This window comes from Cygnus olor, chromosome 2, assembly GCF_009769625.2.
Source record: "Cygnus olor isolate bCygOlo1 chromosome 2, bCygOlo1.pri.v2, whole genome shotgun sequence".
Lineage (NCBI taxonomy): Eukaryota > Metazoa > Chordata > Aves > Anseriformes > Anatidae > Cygnus > Cygnus olor.
In genome coordinates, this window is record NC_049170.1 from 56,995,579 (window position 1) to 57,017,041 (window position 21,463).

The window sequence follows — 21,463 nt, forward strand, 5'->3', positions numbered from 1 at the left end:
CATAGTGGTAAGGAAGGCACCTAGACAGGATGGCTGACTTAACTGACCAAAGGGATATTCCATATCATATGGCATCGTGCTCAGATATTAAATCTCAGAGAAAGGAGGAGGGGGGTGACATGCAGAGTTATGTTGTTTGTCTTCCCAAGCAACTATTAGGTGTGCTGAGGCCCTGCTTCTCAGGAAGCAGCCTGCAATTGAAAGTAGTAAATGAATTCCTCCTTTTGCTTTGTTTCCATGCACAGCTTTTGCTTTTCTTATTAAACTGTCGTTATCTCCATGCATGACTCTTTTTACCTTCCTTCCATTTTTCTCCCCATCCCTCAGGAAAGTGCAGTAGGTGAAAGGCAGGGTGGGTGTCTGGCTGCTGGTCAGGGTCAAACCACAAAACTCTCTTAACTGCTCCTACTTCTGGGAAAACTTTCTAAATTCTCAGTTATTAGCAAATTGATATCTTTTTGGAGGATTGATGACAAAATTCTAAAGAGAGTTTAAAAAGTTTGGATGGAAAAAAAACTCTGTTAGAATTAGATTTGATCAGAAACTAATTTCCACAGAAGCCAGAATAATCACAAGAAAATGAATCCTTTCTTTAAGCAACATCCAAAAGTTTGGGACTGCAACAGGGCAGAATTCTTCTTCCCAAGGAGGGAGCATGACATCTTGTGAACAGCTTTTACCATTTCTAATACAATCTACTTTTCTTTGTTGTTTTCCAGCTCTATAACTGACTGTCCATTTAAGGCTCTGACTTATGATGGGCTAATACACTATTATGGTCCATAGTGCAAATTTAAAGTGGTTCATACCAGATAATCTCAAACACTGACTCTACATCCTTACTTAACAGTCAAACTGTTATGCCCTAGGGAGAGAATTTGAAACCATAAGAAGATGAACTGCGAGACAGGAATACCTAAATTATGCTGATATAGATGCTTGAATGGGGGTAGTATCTGCCCTCAAATTCCTCTGCAGAAATATAAAAAAATGAATGATATATCTACTAAACTTATTACAGTAGCAATGGAGGGGAGGGGAGGGGAGGAGAGGGGAGGGGAGGGCAGGGGAGGGGAGGGGAGGGAGGGGAGGGGAGGGGAGGGGAGGGGAGGGGAGGGGAGAATCTTCATTATGTCTTAATGCCCTTTTATCAGGCCTCAGCAAGTATCTGGGCTCTATAGGACTTCTTTCTGCTTTTCTTATAAGCTATGGAGAATTATTGATACAAATAGATATCAAAATTAAAATCTAAGTATGAAAAGAAATGTATCCTGCAATGTACTGAAAAGAATATATACCATATAGCATTCATTCCACTGCTCTGTTTGTAAATTTAATCTCTTCCTTTGTGTAGCTTAGGCCACACTCAGACACAAATAAAATCCTTATGCCCATGAAAATCACCACTGCCACCACTAGACTACTAGACAAGATTAAATCAAATAATTTACATAGTTTTCTTTGAAAATATTGATCCCAGTGCAACACTTGCTGGCTAAATCTATGGTTTATAAATTATCTTTAGCCTTATTCTTCAAAATCTTATTATTTTCTTGCCCTTGAGCCACTAGTGAACATGCTGATAGTCATCCAGACTCCAACTGATAATACCTGGAGCCTGAGAATATGAATCATTTTTATAACTTCTTGATTTATTATACATGTGACTTTGGCAAATTCAGTCTGTGAATCTAACACTAATATTTTGTATCAGAAGCATCAGACTATAAGTTTACAAACTGGACATAAGAATAGTTTTTCCTGCTTGTCTTTTTATCAGGATGTTATGACCAAAGAGCACTTGCTAGTCTACAATTTAAATGTTCATGAAAACATAAATGAAAGCAAAATACAGTACATTACAGACATAACTGAACTGCTCAGTGACTAATAAGAGACTGCAGATGTACTGTACCTGATGGATAGCAAGCTTTCATCACTGGGGAACATTAAAGTGCAAGAAGGTATGTCTGGCTCTGCTTGCTACACAGACACAAAGAGACACAGGTGTTGTGAAAGTATTCTGCTTCTTTAAATGCACCTCTCATGGCCTTTTCTCAGAAGATGGTTTCATCATGTGCATTAAGTTCCTTTCTGTTTTAACAGAGTGTTTAAGCAAATCCTGTTCAGTGGTTCTCCCTTTGCCTCTCTCTGCTTCAGCTCAGCCACGGACAGATTAAAATGACCAGTGTCTTCTGACATAAGGTACTTATTTTTCTTAATTTTTCTTCAGAGTAGCTCAGTTCTCCCCATATGTTTATGTAATATATATTGTCTCATTTTCTTTGTAAAATCCATAAGACTTTTGGACACCTTCCAAATTACTATAATGGAATTTCAGTAAGAAAATATCTTAGAAGTGTGGATATTGCTATTACCAATGGACATACTATAATAAATATCGAATAAGAATCTGGTATGACAGGTACTGAACTGATGGAAAAGTAGTAAGCCTTTGTATGAATAGTCTTTTTGATATCTGATTACATAGTGCACCCAGTTGAAAGATAATGTTATTCTAGCAGCAAAGGTAAACATGGAAGAATCTCATGCTTCTTGAACACCAACATATATTATTTCTTGGATATATATATATATATATATTTTAATCTGTTCTGGTGAACCATTACAAATGGTAATTCAATGATTTTTGATTAAGTAATGTAAGGGAGAGATGGTAACTAGTAGAGATTTAAAGAAAACAAATCTCTGAATATTGTCAGAATTCCTCTGTGCTTTGACATTTCACAGCAATAAAACCAAGTGTTTTCAAAATACTTCCTTCTTACTGTGCAATACATATAAAAATCATAATTTACTTAAACTTTAGTTTCTACTTTGTGAAACTTTTCAAGGTTTTAGAAATGTTCCATTCACTCTTTTTGTTTGACTTTGGTGAATTTCACAGTATTCTGAAAAAACGCGGCTTCTTGTCTAGTTTCTGTGATAATAAGGAGACCAGAAACTTGGCTGTCCTTGACTTTGCACTTTACAGTCCTGTTCGTAATGATCATAAGTACAAAGAGCCTGGAAGCTCTGGATTTTCCAAAAGAGTTTGACTGTACTGGAATTTTACACGAAGTAGACTTGAGTGTGACGCAAATCTACTGGAGGTATGTACTCTGGTGGGAACAGCATTCTGTGAGAAAATTTCTCTTTGTATGTAGTATAAATCTACGTGTAGCTATGCTCTTTTTACCAAATGTTATCACATATACACTTGTATATCTAATAAGAACACTACTTATTTTGTGGTATGTAGAGAAATAACATCACGCATCAGTAGCAAGATCTTAACTCTAACTAACCCAGTTCACCTATCTGTTGAGAACAAAGATATACAATATGATATTTAAATGAACATTTTTTCATAATTTGTCACAGAGGTTTTAGATAAATTACATTGTCAGAGTGTGCTGCTGATGTGTTTGCTTCAGCTGAGCATAGTATTGCATTCAATAGTACTGTAACTGCATCGTTCTAAATAGAAAATTACTAAAACTTTTCCAAAATTCAAATATTTTGAAAAATCTTAAGGTGTAAGAGAAGCATCCTAGGATAACCACATATCTTTAAAAACAAAACAAAACAAACAAACAAAAACTACTACCAACAACAACAAAAACAAAAGGTATATATAAAAAAAAATAATAAAATTCCGGAGAACAGAATCCTTTGTATAAAATAAATACAAAGTCTCAGAAGACTTCTCTGGCTGAATCAGAATGTTTTTGTGCATACATATTCCAGGACAGAGATAAATTTCTTTGCAGTTTGTACTGCATGTTAACTATAAAAATGTATAAGACGGGAACCGTGGATCTTATTTAACAGTGTTTTTTTTGTCATTGTTGTTGGTTTCTGTTGTTAATGCTTCTTTTTTTCTTTTTTTTTCTTTTTTTTTTTTTTAATATGCTAGATACTACTTAGACTTTTTCAAAGAATCTAGCGATTAAATGCCTAAATGTTGCTGTTCTGAACACATTCAAGTATTTTATGGTTCTTCTAGCTATATATCCATATCATCAATAATTTAAGTTTATTTCTAAACAATGATCCAATCCGATCTGATTGCACTGAAAAATTCCACGAGAAAAGTGGAAAAGATAGAAAAGGGTGAATAACAAACAAATAAAAGAAACTGTCAGACTATTTTACTTCTGTGAAACATTTGTATCCTGCTCAGCATTAGGCAAAGTATTGCCAGCAGGTTGAGGGAGGCGATCCTTCCCTTTCACTCAGCACTGGTGAGGCCACACCTTGAAGTACTGTGTCCAGTTCTATACTCCCCAGTATGAGAGACATGGACATACTGGAGAGTCCAACAAAGGGCCATGAAAATAAGGGAACTGGAGCATCCCTCCTATGATGAAAGATTGAGAGGGCTGGGACTGTTCAGTTGGAAGAAGAGAAGACTCAAGGGGGATCTTATCAATACAACTGAGGGGAGGGTGCAAAGAGGATGGAGCCAGGCTCTTTTCAGTGGTTCCCAGTGACAGGATAAGAGGCAATGGGTACAAACTGAAGCACAGGAGGTTCCCTCTGGACATCGGGAAACACGTTTTTCACCATGAGGATGACCAAGCACTAGCACAGGTTGCCCAGAGAAGTTGTTGGATCTCCACGCTTGGAGATTCAAAAACCATTTGGACGTGGCCCTGGGCAAGTGGATCAAGGTTGCCATGCATGATCAGATGACCTCCAGAGGTCCCTTCCGCCTTTTTGTGATTCTGTGATTTGTGTCATCCAGAGAAAATGCTGAAGGGTGTGGTTAGGCAATAAATATTTAGTTATCATTATAAGCAAGCAGCAGCAGATGGATGTATAGAGGCCAAAGACTCTTTAATTTATCCATTACACAAATGAATTTCTGCCAAGAATGCATCCTATGAAAGAAATTACTTCATTATGAATTCTAGTCTCTATCTTTATATAAGGGAAATTAATGAGATTTTTGTCTACCTAAGAAATGCTGAACAACTATCTTCATTAACATCTGATTCATAGCTCCTGAATAGACATACAAAAGAACACTAGGAATATGATTAAATACACAGATGTGAGAAATCTCAGAGAAGAGAATACAAGTTGCACCAAATTTAACCCTCTCTGTCTTCAAATTGCAGATCATCTGAAGTGAAAATGAACTGATCTGAGTGCCTGACGTACTGTATGAGGCAGTAAGAGACAAAAATCAGAACCTCAAAACTACTTACACAAAAGTTTTACATTTTCTTTTCAGGAACTCTTTGCTGATGTTTTAATAGTACATTCTTAAGTGGCATATTGTTTAGATCTGATCTGGTTCATATTATTTAAATTTTTGTAAAGAAAATATTTGGAAGTGTAAGAATTAAACATTTATCCCTCAGTGTTAGTTTGTATAAGACCATCAGCATTTTTTAAGTTCAACTATGTAAGTTCTATTTATACCTATACAGTATGAAATAATTCAGTGTTTTGCACTTTATTCATGTTGGAATGATAAACTTGCAGGAGCCAGCTGGTCATTTGTTTCTGTTGAGAAAGAACTGATCACTCTGAAAAACAGGCACTTGCTAGAAGGTTGAGAAAAACATCTTTTTTTTTCTTTTTTCCTTTTAAATCTTCAAACATGGACTGAGAAATTTAAGAATAGGCATGCAAACTTTGATACCAGTGTTTATTGTTTTCATCATATAACAAAGCAACAAGATTAGTTCCTAGTCTTCAACTTTGGAGGAACAGGACTCTCAAGGCCTAGATACGATTGATCAAGAAATACTTTTTTTTTTCTTTTTTTTTTTTTTCCGCACAGTCACAGAAATACATTGGATTTCTAACTGGAATTCTAATAAGCATGTTATACAAATTTCAAAGAATTATATGAGATTCAGAAATGCTCACATGACCCTATCACTGTGAAAAACATTAAGAAGATAAATAAATGTAGCCAAGAATCTGAAAGTCTACCTCTCTCGCTGCCACACTGTCAAAATATACATCAAAGCTTAACTACCCTCACCCACCAACCCAACCCTTTCCCAGTAGAATTCATCCATACAGTTCACAAGTCAAGCACAGGAGGTGCACCGACCTGTTTGTGTATTCGTGACACTTCTAGCTTTGCAGTTTTCAATGACCTTTCCTCTGGTTAACTACAGATGAGATTGAAAAGGGTGATGATCATAAAGATCCATCAAGGGCTCTATCCAAGTAACAACATGCATGATATATGTAGTTTAAACTCTGGGGTTGCAAGACAGAAGTTTATAAAACCCTGACTGAAAGAAACTAATTCACCTCTACTACCGGTATTAATGAACTTCTGCAAAGCATTTGATTTCATGTAGCTTGAGACATAAGAGTTTGTTCTAAAAGTGTTCTAAATCTAGAATTTACCTTTAAGACTAAACAGCTATGAATCTCTATCTTTTTTCTTCTATTTTGAACTTCTAGCTCTATAGGCTTGTACAGATTGCATATGGCATGTAGTAATTGTACATATGTTTCAGTTGTGGCAACATTGTTAAACATTTTTAGCTTTTGATCCCTAAGCAGATAAAAAAATCTCTCTCCTGATATGTCATTATAGATTATTTACTAAAAAAAAAATCTTTTTTTTTTTTTTAATACTGTGTTTATTCTGGAGTCATACACACACACACACACACACACAAGAATGAAGTTGTAGCGTCAGAGTGGTAGATGAAAAGGCTGCACAGACCATATTCTGCTTTGAAGAAGCTGGGCAAAAATGCTGCAAAACTTTGTTTTTCTGTGTGTTGCTAAGTGAATCCTGAATACAGAAGTAGTTATCAAATTTAGTCACCACTTTTTAAAGGACACAATATACTGTTGTAAAAATTCAGCATGGCCTGAACATTTTTTCCAAACTAGCGAGTTTATTCCGCTAGCAGTAAATGGTCACAGGTTAGTTTACTCTGAAACTTACTATCACAAAGTAGTGTTTTTTCTTTCTCAAGAATGTAAAATTCTTCCTCCACCCTATGTTTACCTATTACCAAACAACAAGAATTATGATTCGCAATGTTTTTTAACATGTAGAAATGCAGAATGGAGACAAATGTCAGTTTTATAGTTTTACTTATATGTAAAAAGTCTATTTAATGTTTATAAGTTTTGAATAAATAAAATTTATAAATCCAGACTGACATATTCTTTAGAAACCTTAGTAATGATTTCTTATATATTTCAATTTAACATATAAGTAAGGTGGTTGTTAGATACAGATAATTTATGAAGGGACATCTGAACAAAGCTGGATTACTCCTAAAAAATTAGAAAAGTTGGGAAAGGTCTATAACTTCAACATTTCAAAGACAACAGAAATTCAGGTAATTTTGATCTAGAAGTTTGTTCAAAAAAGTATTAAAAATCTGGAAGAAAAAAAGCTGAAATAAGTCTAAGCAGAAAACCAGTAAGGGCTACCAAGAGAATGAATATTATGTCAAAGAGGAGGTGTTGGGAGACCAAAAATCAATGGATCTTAAGCGAGAAATTAGAAATTGTGTTTACCTAGTGGACAAGACCATGAGGGTCTTGCATCATCATTTCCCTTTAGTACCATACCAACTACTCTGAAGAAAATTAACTGTATCCCAGATGAAGCCAGGATGTGTAAGGCCATAGAGAGTCATAGAAAAGATCCTGTTGCCCCTCCACTACTGCCAATTTTAGCCAGTTTTGGACAGCCCCTATAATGAGAGATTTCCAGCTTTCTCTATTCCATTCATCTTTTCCTTCTCCAGCATATTTTTTCCTTTATTTATTTATTTATTCATTCAATTATTCGTTTATTAATTACTTTGTATTTTTTTAATTCTTTTATTTTCTTTTGCCATCTTCCATTTGTTAAGAAGAATCTTCTATATAGATAATGCCATGAATTTCTTTGCTAGGAATAAGGAAGCTATCTATAAATAGAAATGTCTTCAACAACACAGCCCTGGTGTATGTTTGCTTGGTCAACAAAGCAGTTGACAGGATCAGCTATACCTATATATACAAGTGATGTGTCTACTTGATAAAGTAACTTATGTTGGAACCATTTTTAGCTTTATTCTGATACTCTGTTTTATTTTGATATTTTATTGTAATATTTTAATATATTGCTATTATAATTCTTTGTTTATATTATCTTTTAATAAAGCTCACTAAAAATGAAAAGTCTTCTTTTAAAGCAGTCTCTTCTAATAGTATCTGAACAGTAATTCTAGTCCTTATTTCCTGATAGTGAATACAGTTTAAAACCAGATAATACTGACTGAATATTTAAGTTATGTTTGAGTTCAGAAAACTGTGTTGAGAAACAAGGCTGAAACTATGTTCAGCCTGAAAGCTGAAAGTAACAAATGGAAGTAACGAAAGAATTTTGAAACACTGAAAATATAAAAACTTTGGTAAAAGTATCTTTCATGTGGGCATTTTTAACAGTTGAATTACATGAGCTCTACTGATGAGTTATGCAGTGTATCAGGAAACATATAAGTTAAAAAAAAAATAAAAATATTGTAATTTTCTTTTGTTTATGAATTTAAATATTGTGTTCACTTCAATCTGTGAACTACACTTTTGATATTGTTCTCTTAAAATCAAGGGAAATTGCACCTAAATAAAAATAAGGATTTTTGTTTGTTTGTTTAAAGAAAAGATAGCATAAATTTATAAATATTCTGTTGGTTTTAGTACTGCTGGATGAAAATTTTACATAAGCATACGTTTACATCAGAACTTATTGATGCTTTGACTTAAAACTGTCAATTAAAAAAAATCAGAAAATACAAAGATAAATTGCAATAAATTCAGTTTATAAAGTGTGTGACAACTGGATAATAGATTTCTTATTTTAGAGAAAAAGATTATTAATCATTGAAATATTCTGTTTCATTTTGTTTTTAACTAAACAATGTGGCTAAATGTTTTCAACTTTTAAGAAGAAAAGTAAAATGACAAGTATAATAAATGAGTATGAAATGTGTAATAATTATTGACTTTTCTTGCATAGATGTGCATGAAAATTTTTCAAAGTATCAGAAATTGTTAGAAAAGAATAAAACTACATTTCAGCCTATTCTAATATTGTTTCAGAAGGACACTTTTCCAAGGTTTACTGGGATTTGAACTGGACAAATATTTTCTCTTCATGTCTAGGGATTCTATTGGAAACATAGAAACTTCTACACCCAAAGAGTAATACTTTTTATCCTCCTACTAACACAAATAAAACTTAAAGTACATGGAACAGATAGTCACGATCTCTCTAGGGGGTATGTGCTAGCCTGACTTGATAAAGTTTCTTTCTACAGCATGATATAATAAAAGTAAGAGTTAGGCCTACTCACATCCAGTATTTAATGTCTGCATTATGACAGAAGATCAATCGCTCAAATCCCCCTACCTTATCTCTCAAAAATATATTGCTATAAATACATACTTCATTCACTGTGTCTGAAGATGTTCTAATATATATCAGCCAAACTTAGGGAAAATAAAAATAAAAATAGACACAATGCAAAACAAAGGGTTTTCAGTGGATTTTTCCAAATAATTGAAAGATGTGTTTGACTTGAAGTCTCACAGCTCATCACCTGCAGTACTGTGTATTCACTTAATCTGTTTTGCTTAATTTATGCTTGTAGAAGAAGTAAGACTGCTTGACTTGCTGAAAGTCCCTCACGCTGGAGAAAATATGAGGATGCATTGCATAAAAATGCCTTAAGTGTTTAACAACATGTTTTTGTCATTTGCAAACTGAATATGAGTCAACAGTCTGTCACGGCAGCCAAAAGGGCCAGCCGTATCCTGGACTATCATTGCTAGCCAGTTGAGGAAAGTGATTGTCCTGCTCTGCTCTGCAGAGGCCTCATCTCGAGTACTGTGTGTAGTTAGACACCACAGTACAAGAAGGACATAAAACTATCAGAGTGTGTCCAAAGAAGGGCAACAAAGATGGTGAAGGGACTGGAGGGTAAGACGTATGAGGAGCAGCTGAGGTCCCTTGGTTTGTTCAGCCCAGAGCAGAGCAGGCTGAGGGGAGGCATCATGGCAGCCTGCAGATCCCACACGAAGGGAGACAAAGGGCAAGCGCTGAACTCTGCTGTCTGGGGACAGTGACAGGACCTGAGGGAATGGCATGGAGCTGTGTAAGGGGAGGTTCAGATAGGATATTAGGTTCTTCATTAAGGGTCAGGCACTGGAACAGGCTCCCCAGGGAAGTTGTCACAACACCAAGCCGGACGGAGTTCAAGAAGCATTTTGACAATGCTCTCAGACATATGGTTTGATTTTTAGGTTGTCCTGCGCAACGCCAAGAGTTGGACTTGATGATCCTTGTGGGTCCCTTCCAACTCGGGATATTCCATTATTCTATGATTCTATAAACAGCTGGCAAACTCGGTGTGAAACTACCAAGCCTTTTAACAAGCTTGCAAAGGAAAGACTAGTAACACAGGCTTCTTCCTTCCCCCTGCTACCTCCAAAATTGACACCAAATTAGGAAGAACCTTCAGCAGAGGTGAAGGTATAGTACTGTCTTCTTCCAGTTTACACATTGAGTGAAATACTACCACCTACCCTAGGTTTACAGAGACATACTCAATGCCTGAACAATTTTTCTGTTGATTTACTCCTAAAACCAAGGCTGTATACAATTAATACGATCGTTATTTGTATTAATTGTATTAAGTCATGGCTCACCAGCAGCACAAGAGAATTCAGATGAATTTATGACCATAGATCCCCATCAGTATGTTGGAGCCCAATAGGCTTTTCTCAGATCAGCTATTGACAACACCTTATACCAAAGTTACTAGAAAAAAAAAAAAAATCCCCACCTTAAAGAGAATCACAGAATCACAGAATCATCTAGGTTGGAAGAGACCTCCAAGATCACCTAGTCCAACCTCTGACCTAACACTAACAAGCCCTCCACTAAACCATATCACTACGCTCTACATCTAGACGTCTTTTAAAGACCTCCAGAGATGGCGACTCAACCACTTCCCTGAAATGAACAACTACCTTCCCTGAATAGTACACGTTAATTGAAAATTTTCTTCTCTCTAATGTTCATTACCACTTAACAAAATATTTTGGATTTTCTTTTCTTTTTTACCTTAAAAGGTTTACTTATGAGGTTTAATCCACAGTTCAGAGAAACCCAAGGCATTTACTTGTTGGTATTAAATAGATATAGATAGAGAAAAACATTCACTGCTTTACAAATTGTTTGACTTCAAGCAGTATCACTAAGCTTACGTAAGAGCTTGCTACATAAATGCCAGCTGTTGCTATACCAATCATTATTATTTTAGGTAAGGAAATAATTTTTCCTATAAGGATGCTTTTTATAGCTGCAGTTTTAGAAAGCCAGTTTCCCAAGTTCTTCAATTTATTTAAAGCTAAAATGGCAATTAAATATTTATGTTCTATGGGAAAGAAAAAGAGAGAGAGAGAGAGAGAGAACAGTTCCATATTGAAATAATTAAAGCTCAATTACCTTATGCATCTGAAAACAAAAAATAGAGACATTGTCATGCAAGAAATAAACATTTTTTTATTTTATTTTTTATGAAATTGTGGATGGCAAAATCTGGTGAATACACAGAATTGAGACAGTATAAAATTTTGTTTCTTTTTCTGAATTTGGAAATTACCTACACGCTGTTTAAAACTTGTTCAGATTACTTTATCAAAGATATAATTTTAAATTAAAAAATTGCTAAGCACTTTTGTGAAAAGGTGAGTTTTCTAGGTTCCTATTAGTTTAGAAACCTAGTTGTTTATCTAGACTTAGTAAAGCACTTGATATAGATTTACATGTATACATTTTTGGGCCACATGCTGTACTTTTATGTTCTTCTTAGTGAATGTAGACTCAGAATTCAATTTGCAGTGACAAAAACCACTCAGTTACCTCAAAATTTGAAGTTTTTGTTTTTGCTCATAATTGTCATTTCAACTTATACCTTGACTGAACAATTGTTAAATCTTAACTCCAAATTTCAAACATAATTGATACGTATAAACGCGTGAATTTATTTAAGGATTTTTTTTCATATAGTATTTATCCAATTTTACTGTGAATTTCTAAAGGATAAACCAAGTGTGTATTTCCCTTAAATTCTTAAACTTTAAAATACAGAAACATTTTTCATATATATCCATTTTACTAAAGTCACAAGTACTATAAACACAGGAAAACACACAGGTTCTAATCATCTCCTGTGTGTAATGGCATTCTAAAAAAAAAAAAAAAATCAAAACTATTGGGTTTTTAAATGATTTTCTTTCACATCTATCACAATGTGCAACAAGTACAAATGAACACTTATTGAACGATCTCTGTCTATTCAATGGACAATCTATGAAGCCATCCTAAAATGTAATTATAGTAAGATAATAATATGAATTATATTCAAGAGAAAAATATTCAGCATTCCATTGTTTTGCTGTGCAACATCATGGAGCCTAAAACTTTGTCGTCTTCTAATAAAAAAAAAAAAGGTTACATCTGAATAGAGGAAATATTTTACCATTTCTGCAAGACGTTTCCCCTAACATTTTTGAATTAATAACTTCTTCTGACAGCCTTAGAAATGTTTACACTAACTAAAAGAACAGCAGCAAAGAATCCAATCTGAGAAAGCTTACGTGATGCCTGGCACCATTATAACTGAAGCCACTGAATCTAGGGGGTTGCTTAGCCAAGCTGAAAATTTGTTTTCTTTAATGTAATTCAGCGGTACATGAAACAGACCCAGAAGATTGTTTGACTGCCCATTTTCCAACAGACCTTTAACATTTACAAGAATTGTTGGACTGGACAAACACCAGTGGGACACTAAGGGCACCCATTCTCCATTAATTGCACCTTGAGCAGAGGCCAGAGATAACAGTAGGTGCACCCTGTCAGAGGGCATTCACCCTGCAGTGAGAGAAGCATGAGGTAGACCTTTCTCAGCCACAAGAGATGGCATACCATGTCATTCTTATGGGGTGGGAAAAAAAAAATGAACATTTTCCCTGTTTTAGAGGATTTAGGGAAAAATCTGCAGCACACTTGCCTAATTCCCCAAAGCTCATAAAAGATGGGACTACAACTTTAAAATATGATATTGAGTAGAAACTCAACTACGGGGATATACTGCATATAACTGACAGCACATTGTTACTTTATAAAAACATTATTATGAAGAGTTAATTTTGGTTATTTCCATTTAGCAATGTTGACGCTTTAATATAGGCAGTTTTGTATCAGAGAACCCTATCATTACCTTTGACTGAGAAAAGACAAAAATTTACTAATAGCAAGACTCTACCATTTTACTTAAAAGAAAAATACGGAATGTGTCATCTTCAGCTAAACTTTAGTGAAAGAACAGAATAAATTGAACAAAGCCTAGAAGATACTGCATCTTTAATATATGTTTTAACCCAGACATGCAGGAAAACATTTATCAGTGAAGCCCTTCGTGCTCTAAATCAATGGCACAGAACCAAAACCATAGTCCAAAATCTGTAGGGTTTGTTTGTTTGTTTTTGTTTTGTTTTGTTTTTATGAGAAAAAAGCCACTTGATTTCTCAAGGGAATAAGTCATCATGGACAAATAGATCTATGGTCACTTAAAGAAATGCAAGAACAGTATATGCTGGGCAAAACCATTACAAGCATCTGTTCAGGCAAAAAACATTACAGGCAAAACTACTGTGATTAGACTGAAACTTTTATTTGTATTTACCTGAACATTACCTTCCTTTCTTCATTAGAAAAGGATACTAGGACCTTACTTAATTTTTCTACTTTTCTAGGTGTTTATGGATCCTAAGGATAATTTCCATCCTCATGTAAACTGATTACAGACAACTATGCAATACCCTTTCTGTGGGGTTACGGGTAAATATTGGAAAAGCTAATAGAAAATGTTTGCTCTTTTCCACAAGAGAAGAGCCAGGCCTGACTTTATTAAACCTTCTACAAAATCTGCAAGATTTTATCATATCTGGCCTTACATTTTGTTTATACATTGCACAAAAAAAGTCATAAAAAAGCTTTTTCAAATGAACCAGCTACATACACCCTTCTAAAGGAAATATTGAATGAATAAAAAAAAAGTTCAAGTGTAATTGAAAACTGTCTGAGAATACAGTTGAACAAGTTGGTGGGGCATGTATTCATAGAAAATACACTTGTTTTTCTCTGACTTTGATTATACATTCATTGCCAGCTAACAAATGAACCTGTAAAGAACACATTGCTGTTGCAGTTCACAAAGCTGTGGTGCTTGAGAATATCTACCAGTAACCTCATTATAACTAGAAATGGAAAAATAATGGACTTCTCAGTTTGCTGCCAGTTTCAAAAAGTTGATAGGAAAAAATATGTGCATTGTGCCAAACTAACTAAAAGTTAAAGAATAAGAAATAAACATATATGTTACGTTTTAAGATCTAACTTTAAAATGGTACTGGGTGCAGGCACCCAGGCAGTGGTCAGGGACTGCCGGCCCACTCTGTGAGACAAGGCCAGGGCTGCCCCATGCCGGCTCCAGCAGCCTCACCACAGGGCCCAGCTGAGCCCCTCGGCCACATGTGGGCTCCTCGGGGAGAGCGGAGCTCAGCAAGGGCCAAACGCTGCCCGGCAGTGAGGAAAGGAGTGCGAGGAGCAGCCAGGGCAGGAGGTGCTCCAGGCACCCAGCAGAGCTTGCCCTGCAGCCCCTGGAGAGCCCAGGCTGGAGCAGGGGAGAGGTGTGAGGAAGAAGGGGCGGCACAGAGGAACTACAATGACCATATCCCCAGACCACCATGCCACTCACAGGGCAGACAGGAGCGTCAGAAATCAAGAGGTGAAGTTGAGTCTGGGAGAGGGAGAATAGGGGATGGTGTTATTATAATGATTGTGTTTGTTTCTCAATATTGGAATATATTTTAATTGGCAAAATCAAATTAATTTTCCCAAAGGTGAGTCTGTCTTGCAATTATAACTGATAAGTGTTCCTCCCTGTCTTTTTTTTGTAACCCACAAGCTTTTTTTCCCTTGTTCCTGATTTAGCGACTGGGTGGGATAGCCAAGGCTATCCCACTACACAAAACAAGAGTGCTCTTCTTCTATTTAATACACTATTTATTTTTTGAAGAAAATATTTATTTATGTATTTAATTTTTAAAGCAGAAGCTCATGTCACATCTTTCTGAAATATTCTTTTTAGGGAAACAAAAAGCAGTTCAAATTAAACATTAAGGTTAATTTTCTGTTTTTGTTTCTTTTTTTGCTTGTTTGTTTTTCTAGGAAAAGCAAAAATATTTCCAAGGACTTTCTTTCTGTTTCCATCTCGATCTTCTGATTTAAAAAAAAATAATAATAACTTTTCATGCACTACAAAACTGTTATTTTTTTTCTTAATTTTAAAATAGAGGACACAAATGTTTTAAATTTGTATTTTTACCTACTATCAAAATGGGTCTATAGTTATTACTGTTAACAACTAGAGGTAACAAATGGGCTGGGATAACAAAAGTCTGTTCTCACTTTCATACCAAAATAAATGAACATGTACACAGAAACAATCACAACCACCTCTTGCTGGGGAGTGGGTAGGGGAAAGCAATCCATATTGGGAACAATTCTAAAGAAAGATGGCATAATTTATCTTCAATTTGCAGAACTCAACTGTTTAAAGACTACCATGGAACTAAGAATGTATCGGTAATAAAAAGTATCAATTTTCATGACTCTTAAGAAAAAAGGAATCCCCTCCATGTCAAAAAGCTAGAAAATATCTTAACAACGAAGTAAGCTTTCAAATACAGCACGTATTCAAATAAATCTTTAAAAGTTCAACAGTTCATTTCCCTCACCCTTCATAGTTTAACTGTGAGTATTCAGCCATGCACCTTTAATATCAGAGGGAATATCAAGCTATGCTTGCACCTGTTGAACTGCAACGATGTTGTCTAAAAATCAAACACATAGACCTAAATATGTATACATCTACCCAGTATAAAAATACTCACATTTAATAGAAATAGGGGGAAAAAAAAGGTTGGATGCTTAGGAAAACTCCTAACTGTCCCATCCACTGTGATAAACAAAGCTATTAAGCTCACACGTACCTCTGCTAAACAGTTTTGTCAATTCTATGATTTTACCCAAAATTAAAAGCAATTTTACTTACAATCATTTAATAAAATTGCGCTACAAATCTGAGAACATGATTGCACAAAATATACACTTCAAAATCGTTCTTCCTATCTATTATTTAATATTTTTATGCAGTTGCACCACTTAGATGGTCAAAGAAGTCTGCCTGGACAACTTAGTTGCACTTTTAGTTGCACTTTTATTATAAGTAATAAAATATCATGAGAGGAGGTAGGGAATTGTTTACATGGATTTGGGGACCAAATCAGTATCCTCACCATTTAGGTGAATATTCACATAGGCACGAAAAGGGTAATAGAATAAATATGTACGCATAGACATATGGAAATATATTTTATACAGCATAGGTTGTTCCAATAGCAATCACGTCACTTCAATAGACTTTTCTTCATGTGTTTTAGTGTTTTATTTTGTTTTTAAATGCTATGCTGATGAAACAAAATGTTCAGTGTATGCTAGTGAATCTGGCCAAGTGAAAATTGATCAGATTCCACACAAGTGAAATAACAGTGGCTTTCTTACCTGCTTTAAATATTCCCTTTGATGTGTAGATGCAATAGATAATTCTGAAGAGGATGGAGTTCTTGTTAGGTATGTAGGGCAAACACATGAGAGAATGAAGGAGACGTGTAGTTAGAAGCAACAGCATGAAACCAAGCAAAGGAGATTTCAAGTATCACAGAAAATTTCCTAATAATGAGTACAGCCGAACATAGAATTAACTGGGGGAAACCAAGGGAAAAAACGGCTTAGGTCACTGCAGGCAGATAGGATTAACTAGTCCAAGATCTGTTCAACCCATAATTTTTAGCACTTCAGTACTCCCAAATCAATTCTTGCAAATGTTTATTTGAAATCCTCATGGCTTAATCCTCAACAGCATCTCCTAACCTTATTTTTGCTCTTGTAAATTTTTACATGACCAAGGTTTTTTTCACTGCACTGTCCGGACAGTGAATGTTTTCCATACAAAATCATTATTTCATAAACCTCTATGGGTCTGTGTTTGCTATTTTTCCTTCTTTTCCCTCACTTCCTAAAAAAATCAGTCATCCAGCATAAAACTGAAACAGTAGCATTTGACATAGCACACTACAAATAGTATAGCTAACAACTGAAACGAACAGATTTGCTAACAGAGCTCAAATGACATTTGTTCACTTTCACTGCTTCATAAGTATTAGCAAACAGATCTGGTCAATGAATGGAAAAAGCTCAGTTTGCAAACATTCATAGAGCTTTATTGTTCCTGCTCTCTATTTGCCTTATGTATATTATTTGCATGACTTTCTGCTGTCTCCAAGTGACTTTTCTCAAGTATATCCTACACCTCAGACGCGAACCATTTGGAATTTGCAAATTCTTATTATCAGACGTACAACTTTGTCTAAAAGATTCAGGCAAGGAGTTTAGATGCAGAAAATCTACGACAGAGCCATATCAAAAAAAGCCCAAGAACAAAGATATCAGTGAGTCCATTCCACTAATACCACAGGATTTCAGCACCCAGAAGGTTATGAGGATAAGGTTAAAAAATGCAGCCAAAGACTATGCAATGCTATTTCCATTTTGTAAGCATTCATCTGTTACAGGATGGAGATTAAAGGAACTATTCATTAGTTCTTTTAATCCTTCATTGCCATCAATGATCTTGCAGGAGCTTACTATGATATTCAAAATTGTTAGTAAAATGTACTATATTATAGTTGCCAGAGCCTCCAGATGCCATGACTTTTCAGTTTGTCAACATTCATAAACTGGACATGATGGAAGATATATACCACATCCTTTTACCCTCTGTCTCCAAAAGAGCACGAATGAAAATCTGCCACCGGTTTTGCCTTAACTGGTTGGATACTTTGCCTTTGGTTATATTGCTTTCTTCCCTATAATTTGCGTTTTGAAAAATTATGTCACTGCAAGCATAAAGAAAGACTCTTTTCCCCTTTTGAGTGTCTTAAGTAGCTTCTTTTAAAATGAAACCTAAAACTCCCATTGACTAAAATATGTTTTTATGTCATATAATAATTTGTTTGCTGTTGTTTTCCAAGCTTGTTTTTCTCATGCAACTCTTCCATTAATATAGCCAATAAGACAGTTATTTACTCACTATTTTTTATTATCATTTTTATTATTATTAATTAGGCATTGTCAGTTTTTCCCTATGGAGAATTAAAAACCTTTTTCAAATTCGATGTCACCATTTAGTCACAGAGATAAATGTAAAGTTCATTCTGAATCTTGTTGTAGTGTAAAACTCGTGCTTTATTCTAATCATAAGACTAAAAACTGCCATAGGACACATCTACATGGAACAATTGAGTTTTTACACAGTTGGCTCCAAATGATGCATTTGAAGACAAATCTGGAACTCATACACATTGCTACATTGTTCTGATAGTCATACTAAGGTGCTGCCTTCCTCTCTTTTAATACAGTGAGGTTTAGTTTTTCTTTTCAACTGCTCTGCTACCTACTGATACTGAATTTCAGGGACATCCTGTCTGATTCCTGCATCTAAGATCCATACAACGTTCTAGGAGAGCTTTCTGAAACAAAAGTCCCTATAAATATATAATCTAAAATATTATTATTATTGTTATTAAAAAAAAATGAAATCACTGATAATGCCAGCAGACTAACACTACTCTCTGAGCAAAACTACAAAGTTATGTTTGGCTACCTCAGTTTAACTGTGAATGCACATTTTATCAATATTTTTGTAGTCCCACACATTGTTTCCTTGGCAGAAGCTTTTTATTCTCCTCCAGAAATATACAGTCTGTCAACCAAGCAACTTTTCATCGAATGACTGAAACCAGTTTGTCAACAAGCTATGTTTTGCTTTTTCTCACATTTACTTTAAGTCTCTAAAAGCGTCTTGTTACGTATCTACAACACTTTGTCTATCCATTTAATAAAAAAAAAATACTTTTACCTGTAAATATTTCAGCAAAGATCATGAGTTTTATTGTTTTATTCCACTATTTAAAGGCATTTTTTTCTGTTAAAAAGTGTCATATTTCAAAACAAACTAAATGTTGGCTTCTTGCATTAAATACCTGGATTTGCATTTGAAGTAGATACACTTACAAGTAAATATTCATCATGCTGCAAAAATTAACTATGCTGCAGTGTTGGCTCTGCTTAAAACAGCCTGTAAAACATTTTAGGAATGTGCTAATAAACATTTGTTTATTAGGAGCCATGCAAACAGTGCTACCTAAAACTTCAGAAGCTTAGTTTCTTTTTGAGTAAGAAATATCAGAATAATCTACGGTTCTGCAGATAACAAATATACTGTGGTTTTGTTTGTTTGTTTGTTTGTTTTTTGTTTGTTTTTAATGTATCTAACATCCATGAGCGCCCTCAGCACAGTGCTACAAACACCACAAGTTTTATTTATTTCTCAGCTATTGCTCGGAAGTTATTTGAAGTTTCATATATTTAAAAAGAAAAAAAAAAAGGGGGGGGGGTTAAATCATTGCGAGGAAATAGGAAAAATAATATCAGAACTCTATTCTTTGTACTTCCCATTGGTGTTTAATGGAAGAATATAGCCTTTAGACTATCTATCCAAATCAAATCAACAACTGTGAAAGGGAAACAAGCTGCTGCAAGGAACTGGGGGAGCTGCTGTTTGACATTAGTAGAGTAAATTTAGAGAAGCCTTAGGCCACAGTATGAGCTCCCCGTAAGCTCCCCATAACCTGAAACTGGCATGTAGTGGTGATTAAGTAACAGAGTTCAGCATTGTGGGAGAGGTTGAGTGGTGTTGATGGCAAAGGGGTGATGTGCTGACCAAGGAGGTTGCCAGACGAGAGCCTGCCCCAACAGATAACAGAAAACAGCCTGCCTCACAACAAAGAACCACCAATCTGAAGGAATGTAACTCTTGTGTGTCAAGAACTGATTGGACTGTAGCGGACAAAATGAAGATTGTATGAGTATAAGAACCCAGGGAAAGTTTTGGGCCGGGTCTCTTCTTGGAGGATTGCAGCTTGAGCTGATATGTGGGCACCATTAAATTTTGCTGCTTTAAATAAAAATTCACTCCAGATGCCTGGGGAAACCCTCTCTGCTTGGGGAAACAACGGATCTCCTAACAGACTGAAATCACAAAGCATTTTGCTAGTTAATTAGCACAATTGCTAGTTAGGATGGCAAAGGTCTCCAATATTTCATAAATCACCCAGTGAAGACAATAGATGAGACTTCAAGATGGGTGCTCCTTAACTTATTCTAACACCTGTTTTTTGTTTTGTTTTGTTTTGTTTTTAAAAAAAGCAAATCTCAAATATCTCCTTACAGTTAAAATACCTACAAGCAGGATACTGCATTAATATTAAATACAAATAGGACACCAGACACTTATGTTTTTGCAAGCCTGTAGACCTTCTTTAGGTACCGGCAGGATCAAATTGTAGGAATGGCATTTAGAAACGACTCTTGCTTCTCTTAAAACATAATCAGTTTTGCTCTTAACCATTTGTACAATTCCTCATTTGGATTTCAAAGGAAATTCTAAACTCATATACAAATACTAATGGAAAAGCCTCTGAAAACCATGTCATATATTTAGACAATCTGAGATACTTTGATAGAACTCTTATTTGCTTTATTTTTATCTTTAGCACCAGGCAATTACGTCTTGTTTCCCAGCTGTTCCCCTTAAGACCCAACATGATATTTGTCTGAACATTGTCGTTTCCTCAACTGGACTGTTCAAGGTTATATAATAGTTAGTCTTCTGCAAAAAAACAGCCATGAAGATCAAAAGGAGTGACTGACTTCAGAGAACTATCACAAATTCCAGTATCGAATCTCCCACAAAAGAAATAACAAGCAACTCAGAGTTAAGGTTACAATACTCAATTAAGCACTAGGCAATATAATTAGTACTTGAGATTCAGATTTAATCTGAGATCCATAGACAGTTTCTACTTAGAATTTAAAAAAAAAAAAAAAAAAAAAAGGATGATCATGGAAAAACTTACAGTAGGAGCAGCCGTAGACCTCAATTCTCAGCCCAATTTGGCCTTCTCCATTCCAGTCCAAAGGAACTATACGTACATAGCGAGCGATAACTGGATGTTGTAAATCATGTCGAACCACACTATCGGAGTTTGTATTTCCAGGAAATGCCTAAGGGAAAGAAGAAGAAAGTTGTTGTATTAAATCTATCTCGCATGCTATAAAGGTTCTGTTATGAAGGAAAGCATAGGCAGTAAAGTCCTCTGAGTGTCTAGGTAACACTTAAATTTAGTTTAAATGTTTTCTGAGATGATAGTGACCAAATGA

At 35.1% G+C, this 21,463-nt stretch overlaps 1 protein-coding gene across 3 annotated transcripts in view; it reads right to left on the reverse strand.

Moving 5' to 3' along the window:
• The window catches only part of CNTNAP2 (contactin associated protein 2), a 1,166,415-nt gene that overhangs the window by 632,538 nt on the left and 512,414 nt on the right, over positions 1-21,463 (reverse strand). For all 3 annotated transcript variants that reach the window (XM_040547669.1, XM_040547670.1, XM_040547671.1), the window contains one exon: positions 21,160-21,307. In XM_040547669.1, coding sequence (XP_040403603.1) covers positions 21,160-21,307 — 148 coding nt within the window. The remainder of the gene's footprint in view (positions 1-21,159; positions 21,308-21,463) is intronic.